A 21,614-nucleotide genomic window follows, 5' to 3' on the forward strand; every position below is an offset into this window, starting at 1 on the left:
TACTCCTGCTGCTCGGCAGTCTGCTAGCCAAAAGCACCAAGATAATAAATGAAAATTTGTTTTTAAAGGGTTTTGTGACACTTGAAGACGTGTCTCAATTAGGCATTTGAATTTCTTTTATTAAAACACTCTTTTGTCAGTTAAATGCCAGCTATTCACTCACAGGCACTTATTTGGCTTTGGCAGGAGGATTTTTTTTAGGAATGTATCAATTAATTCAGGATTTTCTTCTCTTGAGCAGAAAAACAACCTAGCATAGGCTGGGCTTTTGATTCTGCTCCCATCTATGAGAGATGTTTGCAGATCTAACAGCTCTGATTTTCTGGGCTTAGGAAAAGTGTTAGAATGTCCATTCTGGGGCAGCATTTGTTGTGGGGTTATTGAGCATGTTGCTATAGAGTCTGCTAGTTTGCATGATGTGAAGACTTGGGACATCTAAAACAGATACTAACAACCTATTCCTTCTGTTTTATTGCAGGCCTTCCCGTGAGCTCTCCAACAGAATCAACAAGTAAGAGCGAAAGAAGAGTTTGCTCAATGCACACTGATGAAAATGCCGGTGTGGATTGGGAGAGGAACAGCCTGAGGAAAGGAAATGTTCAGGGAACAAGTAGGCTCTAGGGGAAGAATGAACCTGAAGCATAGTACAGAGAAGCAGAAGATTGGTCTTCAACCTGTAGCACTGAGTAACTTTGCTGTGATTTCAGCAATGTATTGTGTTGGATTAGCAGATGCTGGAAAGAAAACAGGGTGGGAGCACAAAAAAAAAAAATCAGAGCTGGTGTATTGTGTGATGCAAGGGGAAGCTGATATAAATAGAGTGTTTACCAAGGGGCTTGTTCTTGTCAGTGGCTCTTGTTCCTCGTCCTGTAGTTAGAAGCGGCTGGTCCCAGAGTAAGGCAAGTTTCCTGTGCTAATGAACCTGTATTGTCTTATTTTCCTTTCTCCATGCTTATCAGGAAACAGTCTCTTCTGTACTGATCCCTGCAGTTCTTGCTGCTGCTGCTGCTGCCAGCAAAATCTTGTCCCTCCTGTAACCATGATGGATGTACTTCTCCAATTACTTGTTATTCTGATCCCAGATCATTCCATAACTGGAAAATACCTTCCAGATCAGGGAAAGTAGACAGGATGGGCTAGCTTGTGAGAATCTAATAAAAGACGTGGAGAAATGAGATAAAGGTTTTAGTTCATTAATCTATTTCATTCAGTAATGTTTCTTTTTAGCTGTTGTATTACTTATTGATGACCGCAAGTAGTTAAAATGCCAAGCTATGGATTTTTCCTTCCTGCATTACTCGCACCTTGGTCAATTGACAGATAACCAGGAAAATAGCCAGTGGCTTTCAATCCTCAGTTGTTCTCCTGAGGAGATGCACAAATCTCCTGCACAAATGCAGGGATAAACATTCACGTTTTTCAGTGTAATTTATTGCTGTTGACATTTTCAGTCAGTATCCAGGGTAACTCATTGCTGTGATAATTGCCTGCTTGCCCTGTATATCATGTAGTATACCAGATAAGATAGCAAAAAGGACAGTAGGATTTCCACGGGAAATCTAAAGCAGTCACATGGAATTAAGAATTCATAGGAATTATTTTAGTCACTTGATGGTGGCTCAGTTTCCATCCTTACATTATCACCCCTCAGCAGACAGGCACCATGGGAAAGAGAACTTCTGCTTTAAAGAAACAGAGATAAAGGTCTTGGACAGTGATTGTTTCCTACACTATAGCATCAAAATGTCTCAGCTATGGCTGTATTATTTAGGCACTACACAAACAATTAGTAAGTGATGGTGGTTTCTGTCTATGGGCAGACAAATGAAGGGGAGAGAATGGGGGGGAAGGGAATCCACAAAAAACATTTTTTAATAGTGGGCTTGAATTTAAAATCAGTGCAGCAAGGAAAAGAGAGTCCTACATGGCTGGGACAAACAAACCTTGTTTGTTATTGTAATTCTGCAGACTAGAGTTACAATTACTGCCTGTACAAAAGCTTCTGTAAAAATGGGGACATATCTTTTAAAGAAAGTAAAACAAAATTGTATTCTAGACCTTAAAATGGCTGTGGGAAATTGGTTTTAATGACTCAATTAATTTCATAGCTTCCACCCAACAATTTGAGCCCTCTTCTGTTCTTTGGGAGAGGAACTGTGCATCCCTACAGGTGCAGATTGTGAGTAGGTACCTGAGCAATGGATCAGAGCCTCCAACAAAACCTCAGTGGCTGATACAATGTTCTCACTGCTTAGGTATGGAGCTATAGTCTCTGCTAGGAACACTTCTTAACAGACCACCTTCCCCAGATGCCTTTGTCTGAGAGCCATTTCTGATATTTAAACAGGCAATGGAAATGTTCAGCTGGTCATTTTCTTCAGTGGCAGGGAGCATGTCTACTCAAGCCTCTGTCCAATATGGAATACAATCCCATGTGCTATACAAGTAACTATGGAAACACAAATGTTTGCATATTCTATTTTCTCTCTGGAAGTTCAATGATTGTTTTTTCATAGACTTTATGCAACGGGGTAATGAATATTTTGGGTTGTTGATACCTGACTCAAATTCAGATTAACTCCTGAAGGTAGAAATGCATTCCTTTAAACCCAGACCTAAAAAATGTCCCAGAGGCTCACAGCAGTCATTGCTCTGTCCAGATGTGGCAGAGAGAACATGCACATCCGTCTATAATAATTCTCAAGAAACTTGCTATCTACTGATATTGCACCTCTTTAGACTTCTTCATCTACTATTAGCAATTTTTTTTTTTTTAATTTTTTAATTAGCAGTGAGTGAAATATTTTGGTCTTTCTTCTTTTGGAGACAGGTTTAATTTTCACTCTTTCTTGTTTCTTCCTTGTCAAGAGTTCTCTTCTAATATTGAACAGTACCATAAGCTCGTAAAAGTGAAAAAGCTTGTAGCTCATAACCTGTAAGTGGACCAGCAGATGATCCTAGTAAAGACTGCAACCATGTGAAGTGTGTGTTTCTTCTAGGCCACACTAGGTTAACTTTTCCACCCCACTTGCCAAGTTATCCGAGAAGAGAGTTATTGAGAAGAAATATAGATGTGAAGCAGCAAGTGGCTCCAGAACTGGGGACACAAAAGTTCTTTTGGGAGGATAATTTTTCAGAGCGAGTTGTTTGGGACTTCTGGCAATACATGAAAGGCAATATTTCTTTTGCACATCTAGCTTCTGGCAGTCGTGGAAGCAGTCCTGGAGAAGAAAACAAAGGGACGGGGAGTGATATCCACTATTCTAGTAAGTATTCCTACTTTATTGTTCAGCTTTTGAGTTTTCAGTTGATCAGTTTTGCTTTCAGTGAGTGATTTAAGTAGCAGACAAATGTAACTGGCATTTTTATTTCCAGCCTTACCTGATTTAGGGCCTATTACAAACCATTGGTATGAATGTATTATATTAATACACTTTTCATATTGTCATGGTAGAGAAGGTCTACAAGGCAGTCTTCTGCAGACTCTTTAGGCACTTGATATTTTCATGATGCATGTTACTTAATATTTTATTTTAATATTACGCATTTCTGGGGCAAGGGTGTGGCTGCAGACCTGCTATTTCCTACCCTGAGGTACTGGCTTAGGAGAACACGTTTGATATTTGCCCACTGTAAACTTTTCTCTGCGTTCTTTCTCTAGTTCCACAGATTCACACACACAACCCCCCCTATATTAATATTAAATACTAATTGCATCTGGAGACATGGAAGATGCCATTTTTAAACCTCAGGCAGCATGACGGCTGATGCTGTGGAAGGCTGTGGATTGCAGCCTCCCCCCAGCAGAGGGCTTAGGCCAGCAGGTGGGAGAGCACCTGCTAAATTTGAATGTGCCTGGTCTCTGCCAGAAAAAAAAGATAAATGGGGAGAAGCTGGGCTTATATATTTCCCCGGGAAAGCTTCTCTTCATTACATAATTCTTCTGTTTTTGCTTCTTGGCTGGGAAACACCTGTCAGGAAATGGCAGATGGTGGGAAATAATAAAAGGAAAGAAATGTCCTCATTTTAAAAGGAGATCTTGCGTTTTCTATCCCTGGTTGTAAGTGCTGTGGGGAATGTTACTGGATTACGTAACTCCTTGGTGTCTTTCTGGGTGTACAGTGTTGAAAGCAAAATAATTGCTTCTGTTGCTGAATTTCAGACAATTCTTGTTTTCAAAAAAAACAAAAAATAAATTGCTCATATGAAAAATTTATTTCTGACACACGACTGTCTCACAAAACGTTTGGGGGCCATCAGCAGTGAGGGTGAATCATGAATATTTTGATCAAGATTATGGTAGTCCCAGTGGAGCAGGTACTGGAACTTCACTCTCCTACTGGAAAATGGGTGAAACCAGTTCCACAGGGCAACACAAGTGTCAGGGAAGAAGTAAGGATAGGAGAAGGTGCCTAAATCCTTCCTCCACAAAGCTGCCGAGCCTGAGGCTCGACGGTTGCTGGAAAGATAACAGGAGCAGCAGGCTACCTTGCTCCTGAGAAATTGGTAAAGTTTGGTGAAGTGGAGATGGAGATGCCTCTCACCTTTGTGTGTGCAAGTGCCTGTACACAGAGGCAATGCAAGCCAGCGGCAGCAGCCAAAAATATGTTCTCCCTCCTTTGCAGGTATTATCTTGCCAATTGTCATCACCCTGATAGTCATTACCCTCTCTGTCTTCTCACTGGTGGCTTTGTACAAAATGTGCCAGAAGAAAACTCCAGGTATTTGTTTTGCTTTCTCTGGATGGGGGTGGGGGGAGGAGAGGAGGGGAGCAATCAATGTGGTTTTTATTGTTAAAAGATCTCTTTTAGATTACCTTAACCATATCTGTTGAGGTACTCTGGTGGGAAAGCTTCTTATATTTTGAAGTGTTTTGCCTAAAGTGGAAAACTAACACTTCATTTTCAAAATCAGTAGAAGGAACAGAGTGAACAAAAATATCTCTGATTTTTAGAGAATATTTATAATGCTGCAAAGCTTTTTGTTCACATTTTTGCAGCTACCAAGAACTAGCAAACACCTGTGCTAAGACAATCAGTCAATCAGGTAGAAATAGGCAGTGAAAACCAAGTCTGAAGATATTGTGTAATAAAATCGTTATATTTATTTTATCTCTGTTCTAGATACAGGCAAAGAAATATCAGTGGTTTCTTTAGAGATATACCTGATACACACAGAGACACAGATAGGCACACACATTATGCATGACTAAAATTTTCCAGTTACAGCATAATGTACATGGGAACAAAATCCCTGAGCAAGCAGTATGTTCAGAAGCAGTCATTTTGACAGAGCAGCTAAAGTCAGTATCTGCTTCACTTCTATTCATTAAATACTTTAGATAATAGGGTATAGTTCCACCAAGTTCCATTTGCCAAATATTTCAGAGTTGCCCAAGTGGGCTACAGGCAAGTGTGATTCTTCATTAAGTGAAAATGCAGAATCCAGGCTGTGGTTTTTCTGTCCCTGTGAGCTGGCATGACTTAGGAGACCTGTGCAGAGCTTCAGCTGTGAAATCACCGGGCCTTGGAAATACAAAATCACAACAGGGTGCTGAAGCTGTAAACCAAGGCAAACAGTGTGTCACAACCAATTTAGCCAATGACATGGAAGAACAGACCTAGATAAACAGAGGAAAGTATGATCCTTGCTTAGGAAACTATTAAATATTCTGAGTCAAGAGATAAAGATATGAGATGAAGAACATTTCCTCACCAGCCTGCCCTATGCACAAATGCCATCAGGCACTGTAATAGCAAATTCACTCAAAAGATAGAGTAGATAACTGTGGTGCTTCCTGTAGGATTTGCCCAGACTTATCCAGTGTGCTTCCCCTCTGGATGGAAACCCCTGTGCTTAGTGCTATGTAGCTAGAGTTGGCTCCACGTCCCTGATGTAACCCGCTGGCCCCATCCATCTGCCCACACTTGCACATAAGCATAAAATACATCCAGTATATGATTCATTTTGGGGAGAAACCTGTTCCCCATCGATGGGGATGACAGGCTCTGCTCTCAGATGTCATGACAGGTTAAACCCCCAGGGTGTACAGCCTGGCAGCCTGTTCCCTCACTCCCCTCATCCTGTATCTTTTAGCTCAGTTGTTATGTACTCAAGAACCATTGCATGCTCACCTCTCCTCTGTGCCAGCTACCCAGGGATTTGGGAGCTGCAGGGAAAAATGTGCTTCTGTTGTGCTCTTGGACAAGTCACATATCGCTCTCCCTGGTTTCCAGAAGCATCAGTATTAGCAGCATCAGTTCACTTTCACAGACGACTAGAAAAATAACAATTACCATTCAAGCTGGTTGATTGTGTTAATGTACTTAATGCAACACTGCAAAATTACAACTGAGCTGTCTGCCAGAAACCGCAATAGCTATGTCTAAGTGTTTATTTAAGTCAGTTCCAGCAGTCAGAATGATATTGCCTTTGTTTCTTCTTCCAGAGAGACAAGAGAATGGCGCTGAACAGTAGGTTGAATCCTTTTCATTGCTTTAAGATCTATCACAGGGCACTTGTAAATGCAGCAGACTCTGCATAGGATTTTCTTTGATCTTTCTCTGTTTAAGCATAATAAGCAGTTACCACCCCAAAGAGAAATACCCTGCTGGAAGTGTTGTGCTTGCAGTTATTGTACACACCTGTATTCATGATAAGCAGCTGTTCCAGCATGGATAGAAATGTGATGATTCTCAGCTGCTTTGCAGGGAATCCTTTTGGAATGGATAAACAGCTTATTCTGTGTCACAGGACTCACTGGCCCACTATTTTTTTTCAAATTTTTGTCCCATTGATTTTTCCGTCCTCCCATCCTTTCCCATCCCCCTTCTTTTGTTAATGTTTTATCTCTTGTCAACGTTTTGTTTGCAATTCAGCATGGCTAAAAGCTTTTTATTGACAGAAAAAAAGATTCCTCCCTCTTTTCTCCCAGATGTACTTCTTCTGTGAAGCACCAGATTAGGCCTGGAATCATGAAACTTAATTTATTACATATTTTAAGAGAAAGATACTATCAGAGATATTGGTACGTGGTGTTTTCCACCACCAAGACTTGCTCATGATCCCATTCAAAGCCCATTTCAAGCCTGCCAGTGTAGACTGGCATAGCTGTTGCCTTCACTGGATCATAATCTTAGAGTTTTGTTTGGCTGACCAACATGCATGCTGTCTGTCTGATTAAATATTTTCTGACTTCAACAGGGCCCAATCAGACAAAGATGGAGTCAAACTTCTTTCCGTGAAGACAACTTCTCCTGAGACTGGTGAGCATTTCCTCTCTGTGTATATCTGTCTCCCTCTCTGAGTTCAGAGAAGAGCAGTTTTCTGGGATGTCATTTCTAACAGCAAAACCATCTTCAGTTCCTGTCAGGTCAAAGTCACTTCAAACAATTCTGCTACAGTGCAAACCCCAGACTGAGATCCTGTAGAGCTGCAGTTTAGCTGCACAGTCTGTGCTGTTGGTATTTGGGAGTGAGAAGTATAACTGGTTTAGGGAAAATATTTTTTTTAAATCATTGATAGTACATGATCTACAACTAGGCTTGTTCAGGATGAACAATGGTAACAATGATCAAGGTTGTAATCAGCTAGATCTGGCTGTACAAGGAAGTCTGAAGACTGGTAATATCCCAGGGGTCAAAAGGTTTGGGAGTCAGTGCTGTATGTAAACAAGGCTCTGTTGGAGCTGGGTTAAGCAACCTCTACTTAGTCAGCCCTGTACTCAACCACCCCTTGTATTAAAGATCCTACACTCATTGCAAATTCCTCTGTCCTTTTCTTCAGGTTTTTTACAAAATATGTGGTAATAAAGCCTAAAGGAAGTAGACGTTATTGATAACATGCACAAAAGAAAGCAAAATCTCAAAGCAAAGACGTGGATGCAGTTATAGGTTCTGCAAGGAATGGAGTAGCACAAAATAAGACTGAGGCAGAACAAAATTCTAACTAATCTGATTCACAGATATTCAACAAATAAATAAAATCAAAACTCTTAAAACTGAGCTAGTAGAGCTAGTGATGGTGAAACTGCCCGGCTTTACCCAATGCTTCCTCGGCCATGTAGGTCCCACCTCATCTGCAGAAGTCCTTCCAGAAAAACAGTCTCATACTTTCTACTTTTTAAGTATAAAACTCTTTTTTGTTTTTAAGGGTTTTGGCCATGTGTTTCTCCTACTGACATTTCCGAGGTTGACCAATAGCTGCTCTCTCCTTTGAATCCTGTGTAAGCTGAGCAACTGCAAAATACACTTTGGCACTTACATGACTGCATTTCAGAGCTTTGTGATTTGGGAAATTTTTAATCTTGGTTTAGGTTTTTCTTTTTAATATTTGTCTTTGGAAACGGACTTCTAGCTTTATTTTGAGTATGGACTTGTGTATATGCTTGCCTATTTTTTTTTTTTTTAAATCTGAATGAAGTCAGAAACTAATTCATAGACATTTTTGATTGATTCTGCCCTCATGCCATTTCAACAATAAAATAATTCCATTGTCAGCTGCAGAATTGTTTGTGTTTTACAGCAGAGTAAATAAGAAAAGTTGCAGGTTCTTTTTCTTTTTTTGTTTTTTTCCCCACAAGATGAACTCTGGTGCCTGTTAATCAGCCACTGACTCAAGTCTCTGAACATCTTTCATCCAAAGTATGCTTGATATTCTCTTTTACTGAAGTAGGATGTGTACATGCTATAATTAGAAAGTATGAGTCATAACCACTTAGAAGACAAGATTCTTGCCCTCTCCTCATTAATACAATTCATATTTAAACTAGCTGCCATTTTCTCTTGAATTCTTACATCGTTATATGTTTCAAAATTAAACATGCTTTCACAGAAAGTGAAATCCTGGTTTTGCCCAGGTTTTTAGAGTCACTTTGCATCTTAAATTAAAAGCACTTTGACAGAAGGGCCTATTTCTTGCGGACATATTTGTCACTCATGCAAGGTATTTTCAAAGCTGTTAGGGTGCCTGCCCATTTGAATCAGATTTACTTGCTTCCTTAAAAGCTTGGGCATAAAGGCAAGTGTTTCTTATGGTACAGACAAACAAGAGACCTGTCTGACCTGTGGTCCTTCTTACAACTGCTGACAACAACTGCACTGCATAAAACTTCTTTGTGTGGGTTCTTCTTTTTCCTTCCTCCAGCTGTTTACAAAGCGAGTGTTGTGGCCACCTCTGATTGTACGTACCAACAAAACTACAAAAAGTTGGGACTCAAAAGACTAAGGCTAGGAAGTTCTTTAGAGCAGCCTTAACTTTACAGGTATATCTACATAATCCTCTCACTATCAATAGGCTGCTCAGGTGCCTAAGCTCAAGCATATATACAGTGAAGTTCTGCTTTGACACGTATTCAAATTAAGCTCTATTATAATTATGCATTATGGTTTTTTCAGTTTTTACTTTTCATTCCAATCAGAAGATTTTGAGATTATAATTGTGTTTAAAAAGTGCAAAGAAACCCCATATATACAGAACAAATAAGGATATGACCTACAAGTTGTTCAAGCAGGCAACCTAGAAAAATTTGTTTTCAGTGCTGTGCATGACATTCCTTGATCAAGGGTTATGATGAGTTTAATCTTGCCTTATTTTATCTATCTAAAAACTACACTGGCTGCACATAGTTGAAAGAAATATATGTGTCCAGAGGGCTATTTATCCTGTCTGTCTTGGACATGTATCTTGAGCTGGAATGAGCTGACCTATGGCAGTCCATTGACTACTGAAGGATCCTATTTTAGGACTTCTAAAATTAAGTTCTGAATATAAAATGAAAGAAATAGGAAAGAGTCCTTTTTCATAAGCATAGCCTAATTAAATTTAATCAAGAATATTATTTCAAATACCTATAACTAATGTGAAAGGATACAGGAAAACAATAGTTGTCAATTAAGCCTGGACTAAAAAGTAATGGTTTTTAATGGAGCAGTATCATTGGGAACACTAGGTAAAATGAAGCTTTAATATTCTTACTTTTTAAAACTCTTCTCAGAAAGATTGAATTACTGATGCTTTGAACTCTAAGGCACAACTGGTTGAGAATTTATGTAAAGTAAAAATAAAAATAAAAAAAATAGAGAAAACTAAACATCTTGAATTTTTCATGTACATTTGTCAGTGAACTGCAACACCTGATGCAAGATAAGTGCCTGTAGTTGCATCTTACTTGAAAACTCTGCTTGGTTAAAAAGGCTCAGGATACTGAATCATCTCAAAAGTTTTACACTGATGTACAAATGCAGGACTTATGGCAGCCATTTCATGTTGACTGTACAGGTAAATTTAGGGTGATCCTCCCTAGGGAGAATAAATGGTATTCTACAGTACAGAAATAGAAAATCTACCTGCAAAAATACTTCTTATTTGAGGTTCAACATAGCCCACAGAACTGCACATTTGGCTTTTCAGTGATAGATACATTTCCTGAGAATATAAGATGAAGGGTTTTAATTGATGACTAAGAGATCAATACCATCATCCACGGTGTTAGAGTATTGGCTGTCTTGAAAACAGACCTAACTTTTTCTGTCAGGGTTCTTGTGTGTTACACTGAAAAACCAGTAAAGGTATTGATCACCTTTTTTGTACTCACAAAGAATGTTGAGGGATGGAAATTCCTCAGGTACAGAAAAGCTGATGAATAGAGATTGGAGTAAGGCTACTCCATACAGATGAACAATGTGTGACAGAAATACTGATACTTGAGTAACGACTTGACAATTTTCTTTTATGGCCCTTGCCTGGAGAACCCATTCTAGAGAAGGTAAAAGGTACATAATAGCAGCACACCAGTTCAATATTCAATATAAAGTCCATAGCAATGTGCAGGTGACATAACATTTCAGCGTTGTTAGTTATAAACCCGTCACCTAAGCATAAGCTGATTCATTAGGGCATGATTTCTAACCAGAGTGAGCTCTTTTAAGATGATAGGGTAGGATATGACTTATTCGACCTGTGGGGGCCTTTCTACACTGAATTTCCTGAAAGGATATTCAAGGTGTCAAAGCTGATGTGGCTCAGATTTTGGTGAGGCACCTGGAATGGAAGATGGCTGGAAAATGGTCCATGGTATATGTCTGCATTATGGCTTCCCAAGATACTCACTGTGGACAAAATTGAAAATTCAAGTGTTGCTACTAAACACAGCTGGGAAAATGTACCAGGCAAACATGGATATTTGAGGAGACACCTAACCTGTCACATGAAAAACACATCTAACTTGTTGTAATCACATTGGAGAAAGGGATCAGTTAATACCTAGAGGTGTTCTCAGATGGCAGAGCAGTACAAAATTGCACACACTGAAGATGAAGAACTTGCATTCCATGTATGCTCCACATCTCTTCCAAGAGCTGCTGTTGTTCAACCGTAATAATGACCTTACAGCTGTTATCTGCTACTTCAGTTGGCTCTACCTCCTCCCTGATTTTCATAACATACCTTGGGTGCATCCCTTGCACAAGATGAGCTGAAGATACGTTGAAGATACGTTGGATTTCATGGTATGGATTCGTCACACCCTACAACTTCAGCCTATTTGAGATGACCATAGTTTTTGCCCTTATCATTCCTCCGGACTTCCCGCTCTTCCAAAGCCTTCTTTGTAAAGGCTTCGAGAATTCCTAACCTTCCACATCAGATGCTGGTGACTCTGTTATACACAGTGACCAATCACCATAGTCATCCCAGAACAATGAAGAAACCCTTGCTCTCAGTCAGCAAAAAAACTTACCTTGGTCACTGGAATGAAAACAACGTTCAGCATCCCTCAAGACAACCCACTGCGGTGCAAGGCTCTGGACACGGAAAATCCTGTGGTCTTCTGAAACGATGTGTTTGAATGACAGTATCTGCGTCCCCGCTTTCAACGAACCTCCAAACGCTGAGACTGTTTAACTGTTCTGCCTCACACATCAAACCACAGATGTGGTTTTGGTATAACGGGACAAATCAGGAGCTGGTTCCTGCTATGCTGAGTACATCGGAGCATGGACCATGGCATTCAAGAAGGTAAGAAATCTTTGGATTTTATCTCATTAAGGGCCCAACCCAGGGAAATTTACCCCTGCCAGGGGGCATGGTTCTGTAGTGGGCCATAAGGTTTCTCAACATGCATTGGGACTTTCATCTCTTTCTCATTGTGTCTAGGATCCAGGTGGATGCCTGTAGGAGTAGTTGAAGCAGCTGAGTTCCCAGGTGAGGCACTCTGTCATTGAAAATTCCCTTCCCTCTTCCTCTCACTTGCAAGATGAGCAACGTAGGTCAGCAAAGAGCAGTGTCCTGGCATGTGGTGTGCTTAGGAACGGTAAGAGCAGGTGTTTCTACTAATATGAGGATATGATATTGATTATTTGTTTTTCCTATTATGAGATGTAGCTTCAGTGCCTTTTTTTTCTCTGCAGGTAGGAAACCTAGAAGTTGCTTCATAGAAAAGGGTCCCCTTGCAACAGGGAGAGAGATCAAGCACCTCCTTCTCTTTCCTTCTCTTTCTCATTTCCTGACACTCCATTTTTTTAATCTTCTATTGTATAATACCCTGAAGTTGTGTTTTCTGTCTTCACAGAAACTGAAGAATAAAATTTCTCAGCTTTTGCAGCTTGTGGTTGGACTCTGTGTTTACTCGTGCCACAAAGATCTGACTGCACTCACTTCCAGCTGAAACTTTTGGGCAAAACTGTTGTCAAAGGCATTAAATAGCACATGCTTCCTTCTCTATTTCTAATTTGGTTCATAAACGGTGCATATTTTCAAGGGGTTTTAAAGAAGATCCTCCTGTCCTGCTGACAGTGGTGAGGAGCAGTTTGCAGGTCTATGGGGGAAGTGTGGTGCAGGGCAGTGCTGCAGCACGCTGCAGGGGCTGGACCCACTGGCCCACGACAAACCCAGCCACTGCACCCAGGTGCTGGTTCCCACCTAAGGATGTTCTGCAGCATCTGTAATGCACCTCTCTTTCTTTTAGTTCAGCATGGTAAAAATAGACATTTTGATTCCTCTGTCTGCAGAGGTAGTTTTATAATTTGATAAGAAGATGGGCTTCTGCAATCAGATTTTATGAAAAGTTCACTTTAATTCTTTGCTCTGAGCCTGATTGCCACTTATGAGCAATTTCTCAGCAGCGGATATTACAATGAAATAGCAGCACAACTAATTTTTTCTTACAATGTAATCTGAGATGGAGTACAACCTATTTTTTATGTCAAAGGCTGGGTTTGTGTCCTTTTTCTTCCAGCTTTCCCAATAATGTCAGAGGGCTTTGCCCAGGTCAAAGACTTCCTGTACTCATAGCACTCATATTGTACTCTCTTTTTTGTCATGATGTTCTGCTGTGTACATGTATTCTGAATAATATATTCAGATTCTGAATCAAATGAGGGAGGGGGACAGCGAGCAAATTACAGTGAGATTAATACAATAGCCTTCCACAACAGTGAGGCAAAGAAATGTTTGTTTCAGAGCTTCAAAATTGACTTTATACAATGTGTAATTCCAGCTCATTGTGCCCATTACTTATTCACATACACTGGCATCATAATAGTTGGAAATGAGTATATTTGTGAGTGGAAAATCGAAACAAATACTACACAAGTGAAATTTTAATTAGGAAGAAAACCCTGCATTTTCACTGCAGTACTATTTCTTTCCTGGTTATCATTCAACTTTGCAGAGCTCTCAGGACCTGTGCACTCAGTCTACTTTCCATGCACTTGAAACAAATGCACTGAAGGATGAGGAGTTATGAATACAAATTTTTCCTATTACACCTTTCTTATCTTTATCCTTCTACAGCATGACTGCATTTTAGAGGAGGATGTATGCAGTGTGTATTGGATTGGGCCCAGTGCCTGGGCTGCTGATCCACTGGGGTGAATTGTGGGCAAGGCTGCAGCTCACGTGTTTGAGGGGTGACGTGGAAGGCTGTGTGTACGAAAGGCCAGTGCTTTATTGTTGCTAGAGCACCATCTCCTTTAATATTGAAGCTGAGACACAGTGATCTGATCCAGCTGTACCTGCTCAGATCCTGGGTCTGTGTAGCCCCAAATCCTGTCGCTGAGGGTGGCTATCATGAGATGTGAAGGGAAGGATGACAAATAGGAAAGGAGTACAATAATGGGTCCTCCACCATAGCCTTCCAGCAGCCGGTGGCTTGGAGACGTCCTGAATCAGACGTTGTGTCTTTGGTGTTTCATAGTTTTCAGTAGCTTTTAATTCCACAGATTTGTCTTGTCCACTGGCATATCTGCAGCCTCCCACAGCAATAAGCTGGACAGTGTAACTGCAAATCTGTCAGCATTTTATGGCAGTAGTGCTTAGAGACTTCATGGTGCCTATGTCTTTGTGTTTGCCATTCAATTTCAGACAAAAATCAACAAACAGGTGCAACTCTGGAGAATGAGAGGGAAAATAAAGGGTCTAATGGAAGAGTTCATTTGACAGCTAAACCTTCCATGTCAGTATCAATCTGATTTCATGTTCCAAATATTCTGCCTAAGGCCTCTTTCTCAAACTGTGAATCATTTCTTTCAGTTTTTGTAGAAGCACGTGATATACATGAGGTTGGCTTCTCGCTGCCCTCTGCCAATCTATCTGAGTCCACAACTCCTCCTCCATCAGGAGAGGTACCACAAGGCAGGACCACAGGCAAAGGGAGTCACACTGCACCTGTAGCTGTGCAGTTCACAGCACTTCAGCTGCACCAAATACTGTCTTACAGTTTCCTGTGTCTCCCATTTTTCGGAGTTCACTCACTTATCAAAGTAGACAAATTCACAATAAATTTTCAACTTGTTATTAAAAAGTTATTGCCATAGAACCTTTCCAATTGGATCAACCAACACCTTCATTCAAGATGTTGAGTAATTGTATAGTGAGAAGCTGATGCTTCAAGTCTCTCTTGATATTTTCCGTCTCCTAGTGTGCAACACTAGAGTTTGTGTGTCATCCTTCCCTAAATGCACAAGCCAGAATAAATAAAAGACAATTTTCACTGATAATGTTGTGCAGCAACTTTGCTCTTGTTGGTATATTTTGCATATCTATACCCTTTCTCTTTCAATGATGGCCTCAAGTTCTGCCAGGGGAGGTTTAAATTGGAAATTATGAACATTTCTTCACAGAAAGGGTGGCAAAGCTTTGGAAGAGCAAGCTGGCTGTCCAGGGCAGTGGTGGAGTCACAATTCTTGGAACTGTTCAAAAAATGTGTGGATGTGACATTTGAGACATGGTTTAAAAGTGAACATGGTGGGGTTGCTGGGTTGATGGTTGGACTTGATGATCTTAAAGGTCTTTTTCAACCTTAACAATTCTATGATTCTCTGGCAGCCTTCAAGGGATTCAGGTAATCTGCCTAGACTGGTTGAGCACCTCCACTGCACCATGTATTTTCTTAATCAGCAAACAATTCACTATGAAATAATTTCTTCATTCTATTGAAAATATCGTCTGTTTTAACAAAATACTAAACACAAGGATTTGGTTTTCATTTCCCTTATGGGAAGCAAAGTTTGATTTTGGTGAGTGATGGTTTGGGGGCAAGTTTGGTTTTTTTTTTATTCTTAAAATTTATTTCTGTCAGTTATAAGGTTGTTTTGAGACCAATAAATGTGTCTTCCCACTTGCAGCCAACCTGAACGTTCTTCTTGGTTTTCCCTTTGAATTGCAACTGGATGTTTAGTGTCTAATCAAACTACTGACCCACTGAAGTCCAAAATAGTTCTGGACACTTCTCTGTGCAGTCTCAAGGCACACTGCAGAGCTGTATCTAAACCTGTGCACTACCTTTTTACTCTTGAACAGAGAGCATCTGTGTGACCACTTCCTCTCCAGCATATAATCGTTGTCTCTCCATCACTTAATTGTTAGCTGGCACTGATGATTACAGACCTCATGATGCAAATATCTTCAGACACCTTTGCAACCACGGAGTGGCAACAGCTCAGTTTTGTTTCAGAAGTCTTGCAGGCTCCTGCCCTTCTGGAAGTGCAGTGGCAAAGAAATGTAGAGCATCCCTGCCTGCTTCAAACCCTCATCAGACAGACACTGTTATTAAAGGGGAACATCGACCCTGGCAATAGTTTGTGGTGATTTGCTGTTTCAGGGATAATGTGTATAGCACCAGGAAATCCAGACAGGGAGTGTGAGTGCCTGTGTTCTGCAGCCTCAGGGTCTGCAGGATGGCAGATTCACCCCTCCTGGCCTGACCACTGCTGTCAGCAGCTACCACTCATGCAGTCTGACTTCTGCAGCCAGCACTGCCTCACCCATTCCATCCTCTGATCCAAAGTCTATTGGCATAAATGGGATATTATCCAGGGAGCTATATTGAATCTGGAGCCTCCCCTTAGACATGCTGTTTTCCTGTAGTGCAAAGTATCAACCTTCCATGTAAGTCTGGCTGTAGAACAACCACCTGAGAGTGGAACTGATCACAAAGTACTAATATTTATTACCACTATTGAATACTATCTTCTCCATGGTAGTATATTTCTCAATGAATTTCTGCTACACTTTCTTTTTTAAACAGTCTCGTCAATTTGTCCCTTTTGTGCCCTATTAAGTCTTCTATTTCTGTATATTGAACAAAGAAGGTAAAAAATTGCAGAAGGAAAAATAAATAAACTTAAAATTAGAAAAAAATGAGATGTCTTGAAAATCTCATTCTTTTGTTGGTATAAATTTACAGTATTTGAACTTGTTCACTTTTCCTTTTCAAAGTAAGATTTTTATCGAACAAAAACATTTCACCTACCAAAAATATGTCTTGTTAAAATGTTTCTTTTTCTTTTCCAGCAGAAACTTGTGCTTTTCTTTTCTCTTCCTGAAATTTAATATCATCAGAACTTGTGAACCTCTAACTTCGCAACAATTTAAAAAGATTTTAAAGTAATTTTGTCCAAAATTGAACACTTAGGAAGCGAACATCATTCCAGCACATTATTGTTGAACAGTTTTCCACAGATGATACCAAGTTCTACTCATCTCCAAAAAGCTGCACTAAATTAAAGAACCTATTCTTTTTGCTGTGAAGAAAAGTTGTCCAAAAACTATTTATGAGTCTTCTCCAGGGAAGGAGGAGTGAGAACTGTGTGTAATCCCTGACTGAAGTTCATAAAGGTTCATTTTCCTGCTTTGGAAGAACTGAGCTGATGTCAGCATTGTCGGCAAAAATTAATTTTATCGTTGTATCTTCTTTCTTTTATAATTTAATGTTCTAATCATGGTTAGAAATTAATTAAAGTATTATTCCCCTTCAAACCCCTTGAGAACTGTCTTGGAAATACTTTGTAGTAGTAGGGGAAATAAACTATAAAACAGAAAGAGTGATAAAAATCTATTGCGTGGACATTTTTTGCTGATTAAGTAAATCTGACAAGGAGACTGTCTAGTGGTCAGTGATGTGTTCTTGCCGGACTCATTGGACCTTTTATCTTTACATGTTTAAGTAATACAAATATATTTTCTGTTTCTCTAGGAGAGCACTCATCTCAGGGGAAGAATAAAACTCGACAACTCTTCACATCTCAGCAATAAATACGTAAGTTTGTAGCCTTAGTCTTACATCCTGTAACATTAGTGTTTGTTAGTCTCTCTAATAGTTTTCAGTCTCGGTGTGTGCCATGTAACTAAACAAAAGGGTTAAAAATGAAACATAAAATGAGCAATGAGTTCAGTTGGCAGCAGCCTCAAGGAAAAACAGCTTAAACAAAGCTCAGCTTGAGCATACCATCATGACCAGAGACCCAGGTCAGTAGAGGGGGAAACTGCCACCTCACAGAGATAGACCTTTATAGGCACAGCACATGATTTGAACTGTTCAGCATTTCCTGAGTGTAATTCCCTGGGTGAAATTTCTTTCCGTTTGTGTGAGATTTTTAAAGCCAGTTACCTGTAAAAAAAAAAAAAAAAAAAAAAGGAAAAAAAAGGATTTTGGTACCCAGAAGTTTTTCACTCCTTTTTTTCTCATGAAAAATCTGTATCCTTTTCACTTCATGCAAATACTGGCACTTTTATTGAGGTGGTTTATTATGGCTTGAAATTCCTGTTGGTTAACATGCATGGCAGGTGTTGGATGGTATTTTTATGTGTGAGAGGGCAGAGACCATCAGAGCACCCCTGAAATCCACTGTTTGTGATGTGGATGCTGCATTTTCCTTCATGCACGAAGCTTTCTCTGGCACCCCAATATTCACCTCCCATGGAGTTGTTTCCATCACCTGTGGTGAAATGGGGTCCTTTGCTGAGGGTGGGAGAAGGAAGCAGGTGTGGGAAGGGCCCTTTAGCCAGGGCAATGTAGGGAGGTAGAGGAGGAGAATGGCCTGAGGATCTGAGTGTCACAGCATTTGTGGGATGGACCAGACAGAGGCAGCAGGGTTCAGACAAAGCCCAGCCTGCCACCATCACTGTAGAATGAAGCCCCTCCAAAATGGATCCATGACTCTCCACTGAAAAATATCTGGTTGACCAGAAATGTGAAGAACATCTTTGATGTTTTTGACCTATTCTCATTCCCCCCAGGATGAAGAAACAGAGCTTTCCCAGTGCTAGCAGTAAGGACAAAATAACCTCCTTTTTTCTTCAGTTAGAGCAACTGAATGAAATTTTACCTACATTACTGAAAACACAGAGGTGGTTCTGTTTGTGTGGGGGAAGGACAATGGCCTGGACAGTGGATTTAATCCTTATTGCTTACCCAGATTAGATTTATTCTATGCCTTCCGTTTTAGCTTACTCTTATGTTCCTGAATGTGTTACTTGGAATAATAATGCATAGATACTGTTGTCATTTCAGATGTGAAACAGCCTATTTTATCACAGTGTGCAGGAACATACCACCAAAATTGCAGTTCTGTGGGAAACGTGGACCAGTTGAAGCTTTTTACTGGACAGGACACTTGTGTTAATGACCAACTCTTGACTTCTCAAGTCCCTTCTGGAATATGTAATTTTTTTGAAGGCTTAATAACTGGTATATCATATGTATTTATTATTTTCACATATAGTAAAAGCAGCAAAACAAGGCTGATGAGAATGTAAAAATCAGGTGGTTTACATAGTACTTACTAAAAATGTTTTCTGCACATACAGGGAGGAATATGTCAGCATACTTTGTTGAAATTACAGTAGCAAGGTTTTTTTAACTGTATGTAGCAAAATACAAGCAGGGCCTGACCCTTGAAACAGTACTGGGCAAACAGCCACTATGAAAATTAGTTCAGTGATTTCCATGAGACTCCTCACTGTAGCACATGCTTTGCTTGTCATAAATGTTTACAGGGTGGGATGCCCGGGTGGAATGCTCAAGTGTGTGCTTTTTTCTGGTAAGAGGGGAACATACCTTGCACTGAGGCTCTTTGAAGTTCTGTAAATTACTGAATATGATCCTTGTAATGTAACAGGCAACATAGTTTATTTTCACCTGTTCCTTGGCTAATTGCATTACGTGTGCTACAAATATGACTTCTGTATAGCCTGGGGCACACAGTGGGAATCAGCAAGATAAGCAATTTTACAGATGAACCTTCTTCCCTGTGTTCTGAGTAATGCGTGGGATTCCTGTAGGTTATTGAATAACTCTGGAAATTTAAGGAGTGTTTCAAGTGCTAATTACAGACACTCTTAATTTGTACAGAGCTGACAATTCCAAAATATCAAGTAGTGCTTGTACCTGCATGTATCCTACTTTTCTAGAACTATAAATGTTTGAAAATTATATTACTGTGAGCATCTGCTCAGTCTGAATCCCCCGATTCTTGTTAGTGTTCCAAGAACTTCCATTGTTTTATTGGGGAATGGAAAGAAGACAACTGGTGGCCTAAGGGCAGGACCAAGATTCAGGATGGTGATCTAAGTTTTGATACCTACAATGCTTTTGAGAAACTTCTCTCTCCAATTCCATTCTCTGAAATTTTAAAATTTGCCTACCAGTATGGTAAGAGATTGAGCAGATTTATTAATTCATTTCTCTGTGCTTGACCATTACTCTTACACTTTGATGGGTCTAATAATCCTGTGTCTTAGCAGCACCATGAGAAACATTTGATGAACCTCTGTAAAAGATGGGGAACAAACAAGTGTCCTCCATGCTGCAGCTGAACTTACGTGGTTCATTCAGGTATTCCCAGATCACTTTAGTTCCTCAGAAACAGAGAAGTCTTGGATACCTACTTTGGAAAGGTCAGGCCATCTAAAATATGCTAGTTGGCATCTGCAGCTATTCAGATTCCTGATTGCTGAAGTTTTCTTCGATAAAAGCAATGATTGTGGGTTGATTTTCATGTTGATTAAAAATGAATATTTTGGAGCATGTTGCATCATAGTGAAAGGAAAGTAGAAAAAAGCAGAGAAAGATTGTGAAATATATATTTGTGTGTGTGTGCAAAATTTGTTCAGAAACTACCATGGTGTGTCAAGAAAAAAAAAATTAACTACCTATTAAAAGTTATTATCTTTACTAAGTGGCTATTCTTTTTGTCTTTGCAGAAACACAATCCATTACCATACCTAGTGCAACTGTTGTCCATTAAGCTGCACTCCTAAAGCACAGAGTGAGCTGAACTCTTTACAATGAGCCTAAAGAGCAAACATTAGATAATCTGGGCATAGTGGTGGCAGGGGCACCGTGAAACCTTGCAGAAGACATGCTGAAGGTGGCAAGTGGAAACTCATCCTCGTTACAATCAGTGATGGGGAGAGAGCAAGGCCCTCTGCAAATTTTGGTACTGGAAAAGTGAAAACCACCAAAACTGGGGAAGGTGTTCAGGCTTTTCATGATAAGGGGCATGGTAGAGCACCAAGTTCTCATCAGAAGGCTGGGAAACGTCTCTCAAAGGAACTGGCTTGTGTGAGTGCATATGAAGTAAAAGAGGTGGGTTTGGTGGAGAGCAGAAATTAAGCAGACCTGAGATCCTCTTAACCCCTGAAATGACAAAACTTGTCATAAATGGAAACGTATGAACTTCCATTCCTGTTAAGAATCAGGAGAAAGGGAAAGCAGCAGCACCATCAGAATACTTCCCCTTCCAAAACCCCCAAAGGTTTTTGTGGTTTTGGAATTACTCCAACCCACTGAAGAAGGGTGAACCATTTAACCTCACACTGGTGCATAGTAGAGAAAGGCATAAAGCACATCAGTCTCACTGGCTCAGAGCAGGGAGGCCATCCCAGAGCATCTCCAGGACTCCTCAGCTGCCAGCAGCCCACTGCTGACCCCAGGATCTGACTTTCCTGCTGTGCCCTGTGGTGACAACACTGCCATTCACAGCCTTCCCTTCAATTTTTTGGGCAAGGGATTGGTACAGAGTGCTGCCTATTGAATTGCTGTTGGATTTCTGCAGCATCAGAGCACTCCTAGGAACTTGCTCATCAGAGCATCCCTGGCTTCAGTGCTACGCCCTGATTGTGCTGCGCACCTCCAGCACACTGCCTACACGCTCCTCAGGAAGCTTTAAACTTACATCTCAGGACCTCTCTGGCACCATTAATTATGACTCCTCCATATATTCAAATTAGGACTCTATATCTAATAAAATAAAATAACTTAAAGATTACTATATTGATTTCCAGTTGAGGCAGCTTTTCCGTTTATGGCCAAGGGCAATCTATAAAACACAGGC

General features: G+C 40.3%; 1 protein-coding gene across 2 annotated transcripts in view; it reads left to right on the forward strand.

Annotated features, from left to right (window-relative positions):
* EMCN (endomucin) overlaps window positions 1-20,452 on the forward strand; it is a 54,305-nt gene extending 33,853 nt beyond the window's left edge. Inside the window, exons 6-12 of one of the 2 annotated variants that reach the window (XM_050338618.1) lie at window positions 479-511; window positions 3,198-3,266; window positions 4,626-4,721; window positions 6,449-6,473; window positions 7,204-7,265; window positions 17,474-17,536; window positions 18,791-20,452. In XM_050338618.1, the coding sequence (XP_050194575.1) occupies window positions 479-511; window positions 3,198-3,266; window positions 4,626-4,721; window positions 6,449-6,473; window positions 7,204-7,265; window positions 17,474-17,532 (344 nt within the window). In that variant the 3' untranslated portion in view covers window positions 17,533-17,536; window positions 18,791-20,452. Of the gene's footprint in view, window positions 1-478; window positions 512-3,197; window positions 3,267-4,625; window positions 4,722-6,448; window positions 6,474-7,203; window positions 7,266-8,151; window positions 8,630-17,473; window positions 17,537-18,790 lie in introns of those variants that run through there. The other variant, XM_050338619.1, reaches the window with a different exon arrangement.
* Window positions 20,453-21,614: the final 1,162 nt, after the last annotated feature.

The sequence above is a fragment of the Myiozetetes cayanensis genome, unplaced genomic scaffold (genome assembly GCF_022539395.1).
Source record: "Myiozetetes cayanensis isolate MyiCay16 unplaced genomic scaffold, myiCay2020 scf7, whole genome shotgun sequence".
NCBI classification, from domain to species: domain Eukaryota; kingdom Metazoa; phylum Chordata; class Aves; order Passeriformes; family Tyrannidae; genus Myiozetetes; species Myiozetetes cayanensis.